The sequence below is a fragment of the Euprymna scolopes genome, chromosome 32 (assembly GCF_053919585.1).
Source record: "Euprymna scolopes isolate OS-2025 chromosome 32, ASM5391958v1, whole genome shotgun sequence".
NCBI lineage: Eukaryota > Metazoa > Mollusca > Cephalopoda > Sepiida > Sepiolidae > Euprymna > Euprymna scolopes.
The window spans coordinates 35,055,831-35,060,830 of NC_136513.1; the positions used below are offsets into that span (position 1 = coordinate 35,055,831).

A 5,000-nucleotide genomic window follows, 5' to 3' on the forward strand; every position below is an offset into this window, starting at 1 on the left:
CGTCATGTTAGTACTGGGCATACTGCTCATGGGTGAAAATTGGGCTACCTGTGGGTAAGCTGTGTTCATCTGAGGGTAACGGGCCATTGTGTTGACACTGGTGTGTGTTGGATACGCATAGGTCCGAGTTGAAGTCGGGTATATGTTACGCATCATCCCGTTGCATGCTGGGATTACCGGCGATAAGGACTTTGCCAGCTGTTTTTCTTGTTTACGGTATTTCGCCCTCCTGTTCTGAAACCAAACCTAAAAAAGGAAGAAAGAGTGAGAGAGAGGGAAAGATGTAGAGATGTAGTTAGATAAAGAAATATCAATGTCTTTTATTAATTGTTTATTAAAATCAGTCATAATACGTTACTTTATACCCTTATCTCATGGCAAGGGCCAACACATCAACAACCTTTTAGATAAAATCTTTACGTACGCATCACCGTATATATATATATATATATATATATATATATATATATATATATATATTCTCTTCTTCTTGGCAGTACTTCGCAAACAAAGATTCTATGAAGGGGATTTTCCACGTCGACTGCAGGCAGGCTTGTGGCTGACGAACCCAATGCAGAACAAGCAGTTTCGGCTACCGCGGCTGCAGTCAAAAGCCACGTCAGGTGTGTCTGCTGAGGCTTCCCAAATCTTTCTCCTGCAGCGATTCTCCCTCAGATTCTCTGTGTGGGAGATCTCAAAGGAGGCGACAGCCTGGTGGTCACTACGTCGCCAGGTAACACGGTCAGCTGCGAGAGTAGTAGACCACTGGAGGTGGTCAATGTGCCAGTCACCGAGGGACTCCTTTAGAGAGTCATGTCTGTGGACATACAGTTTTTTTCAATTATATTTCACTTTTTTATATGCTAATCCTTAATTCATGAAGCTCAATGTAATTACAGAGCATATAACAAGTAAACGACAAAATTCTATATTCCAAAATTTTATGACGTTGAACATCTTACAATTTATTCCTTTAATTGCGTTGCAATTTAAAATTCTTGACAGTAACTATTTCGTAACGCAACATCATTCAGTTAACTATTATATGAAAAAATGAATCTATTTTGCCCTTAACTCATCAGAAGAAATAGCAACAATCAATCCATTAAAAGAAAATCAAATGCATTTGGGCATAATTAAAAAAATCGAGAACAGGAAGAAAAGTTACAATTACCCTCTTATTTTATTTATTATTACGCGATTTTTAATTTTCAAGCAAAGTCGCTAAAATTTAAATATTCGTAGAGAATATATATATATATATATGTCTTTAAAACATTTATTTAATATATATATAGTCTCAAGAGATTTGAGTAAAAAAAAATAAAATAAAGAATGCAGTTTAAATTCCCGGTAAAAACAAACAAACAGTACTCAATAGATAGGTAGAGCTAGATAGTAAGTTATGAAAACTTAATAAATACTTATATATATATATAAAATCCCCGAAACAGTGTTTCATGGTAAACAACTGATGATCCCTTGAAAAATAAATTATTGGTATTATAGTAAATTTGAGAGCGAGTTGATGCAGTGATTGCAGGTGATTAAATGACTTACTAACTAGATGGTTTTCTAACGAATGATAAAAAATATTTTTTTGTATAGTTTTAAAGGTTAAAAACTTCCAAGACTATATATATATATATATATATATATATATATATATATATATATAATTTTTCATTTTTCATAATTTACTGTATATGTATATATATATATATATATATATATATATATATATATATATATATAACTACTTCATTTACTCACACAAATTTAATATACGAAAGTATAGATTTATGCGTAAACTTTAAGTATTTACTACAAAAGTGCTCAATACGTAGGTAGAGCTAGTTAGTAATTTATAAAATATATATGGCGATTAAGCTACACTGAATAAAAAAAATGCACATAGGTATATTCATATATATATATATAAAAATAAAAAAAGGAGGGAAAGATCAACCTTAAACCACTAACCTAGTTCTAAAACAGATCCTTTGTTCGATAAAATGCATGCCCATTGGCTGATAGGAGGGGGCGCGGTGGATACTAGAAAGCTGATTCGCTAACTAGAAATCCTCAACATATATAAAAACAGGAAGCAACCACAAAATTCGCGCATAAGCCTGACGAATCCTACAGTAGATGAAACGCAGAATATTCAGTGTAGCTTAATCGCCATATATATTTTATAAATTACTATATATATATATATATATACTAGCTGACAGCCCGACGTTGTCCAGTTGTACAATATGCTTAAGCATTTTCAATTCATGCTGATTGCGTAAGTATTATTATAAAATTAGTCCTCTATTGATGATTACATATCACGAGAAATTATTTTCCCGATAAACTAATTCGCTATATAAATAAATAAATAAAAATAAAAAAAAATAATAATGTCGTCAATCAAATTCCGTCTGTGTTTGTTTACAATATCACGTCAGCTGTTATTTGGGCTTGACAATGAATGCACTGAAATGTCACTTCTGATTAAGGTTTAGTTTTAAAACATGCAATCGAAGAAATGATTTGCTGCGATTTTCAATGGTATCTCCCTTTCTTTTATCGTAAATTGAACTCATTAACCAGAAAAGAATTAAAATAAAATATTGAGGTGCACTCAGGTGGAACAGGGGACTATTCGATCTGTAGTCGAATGCTCTACCACTAAGCTATCTCTCCAGATTAAAATAAATCTGTTTCTTTTTTAAGAAAAAATGATTTGCTGAAATTTTATTATCTTACTTGACTGATGTAACGTAAAATATTCCTCTGTAAAAATTCTACTTCTTTTTGTCTGTGAAAGAGAAAAGACTTGTAAAAGTTCGGATTTTTCGATTTTCGATATTTATCAGACGAATGCAAAATATATCTAAGAACACTGCCAGACATTTAAATTATTTTTGTGTGAAATTTGCAAAAGATAGGCTCAGCCATTTTGCAACCTATGAGGAGGGAACTCTCACGTGTATATATAGTAGACTCCCTGATGCGCCATTAATCAGTTCCAGTGTTGTTGAAATCACCGTATGTCGGGGATAAAGCAAAAGCAATACATATTAAAAATTAGTAACAAAAATACAGTACAGTATATAATACACATGTATATAATCAAATAAGATTATAAATAACTTCGTAAGGCGGGAATACCGTAACCAGGATCCGGAAAAAAAATTAATATTCCACATAGTAACCTTAAAAAATCGTATCCCGGGGCCACTGTAGCCCGGGGTCTCTCTCTCTCTCTCTCTCTCTCTCTCTCTCTCTCTCTCTCTCTCTATATATATATATATATATATATATATATATATATATATATATATATATATATATATATATAACTACTTCATTTACTCACATAAAATTAATATACGAAAGTATAAATTTATGCGTAAACTTTAAGTATTTACTTCAAAAGTGCGCAATCCGTATGTTGAGCTAGTTAGTAAGTTATAAAATATATATGGCGATTAAGCTACACTGAATATTCCGCGTTTTATCCACATATATATTTTATAACTTACTATATAAATATATATATATATATATATGTGTGTGTGTGAGTGTGAGAGAGAGAAAGAGAGAGAGAGAGAGAGAGAGAGAGAGGGGAGTGGAATGGGGGGGGGAACGACAACGCGCACACACACCCCGTGTATGGACCAGAGACGGCCTGCCTGACTTTTTGCTAACCGCAGCAGCCGCTTGGGAACGTGTGCGCGCTCAACAATAATAGAATTAAGTCTCTGGCTAGCGTAACATCATTGGGCTTGTGCCGCCTATTCACAGCTTCAATTAAGACCCTCTTTTTGATGGCGTCTCTCGACTGACCGCTAACGGTAGCCGGCCACCTGCATCCTCAACGGCTTTCGCTCAGGGAAGGCGGAGACACATACCGCAAGGAAGGCAGCGACCGGTGTTGGCTTGCTAATCGGTACCGGAACCACAGTTATGGCGTGAATGCGAGTGGGGTTCAGAAGGGCTTGGGCGTCAACATAGGTTCTCGATGAATTAACGAGCTGGTTTATCGGTGAAGGTTTTTATTATTCGTCTTAGCGAATATTATAATAGTCTGTCATTATTTACTCACTAGGAGTACTCACACAAGCCATCATCAAAGATTGCTCTTTGATAACTCGTAGTGTTCCCTAGAGTGTGAGTGACAACAAGTCTCCCAAGATTTCCAGTACTCTCTACCCTTTCGATAATCTTTGCAAATGAATTGGCGTTATCGCAACAGCCGCGTATCATCGATTTTTTCGTTGGCGGCGACCATTGGTCTTCATTGGAATTTGGGTGGCAATAAGCCCCATCAAGGCCCCAATCCTCTTTTTACTCATCGAGCGGAGGTCTGGCTAGTGCTTTCTCTCCATCCTCCTCCTCCTCCTCCTCCTCCTCCTTATTATTATTATTATTATTATTATTATTATTATTATTATTATTATTATTATATGTACACACTAGGTCCTCACACAGGTCGTCATTAGAGATTACTCATTGACAAAAACCGGTGGTGTTCCTCGAAGTCTCCGTGACATCTTTACCCAGATCTCTCCAGTACTCCCCACCCCTGTCGTTATCGCAATAACCGCTTGCCATTGGCTTCTCTTTGGCAATGACTGGAATTTTGGTGATAATAACCCCCCCACCATTCCAACCCCCTTGGCACTCATCTAATGGAGGTATACTTAGTTCTTTTTCTCCTCCAGCTTTCCACGCTCTTGACCTTGTGTGGCACCCGCCGAGAATGATGCCCCCTTTTTTATTTCGATATTTATTTCAGATTTGATTCGTTCATTTATTTATTCAAATAGTTTAAAGTCTTTTATGATTAGGGTGTATTACACGGAAGTCGCAGAGAAAATCAAATAAGAATGATCTTCATTTTTCAATTAATAATTATATAACAAAAATTAGAGCACAACTCCTGGTGCTACGAGATCAGGCTGTCTGAAGATATTGGCATCCTGAGAGGAAATGCATCCAACATT

General features: G+C 35.5%; 1 protein-coding gene across 1 annotated transcript in view; it reads right to left on the reverse strand.

Moving 5' to 3' along the window:
* LOC145256254 (homeobox protein unc-42-like) overlaps window positions 1-5,000 on the reverse strand; it is a 61,231-nt gene that overhangs the window by 15,690 nt on the left and 40,541 nt on the right. Inside the window, exon 2 of the mRNA XM_080114912.1 lies at window positions 1-246. This exon is cut by the window's left edge and continues 51 nt beyond it. Within this exon, the coding sequence (XP_079971038.1) occupies window positions 1-246 (246 nt within the window). The remainder of the gene's footprint in view (window positions 247-5,000) is intronic.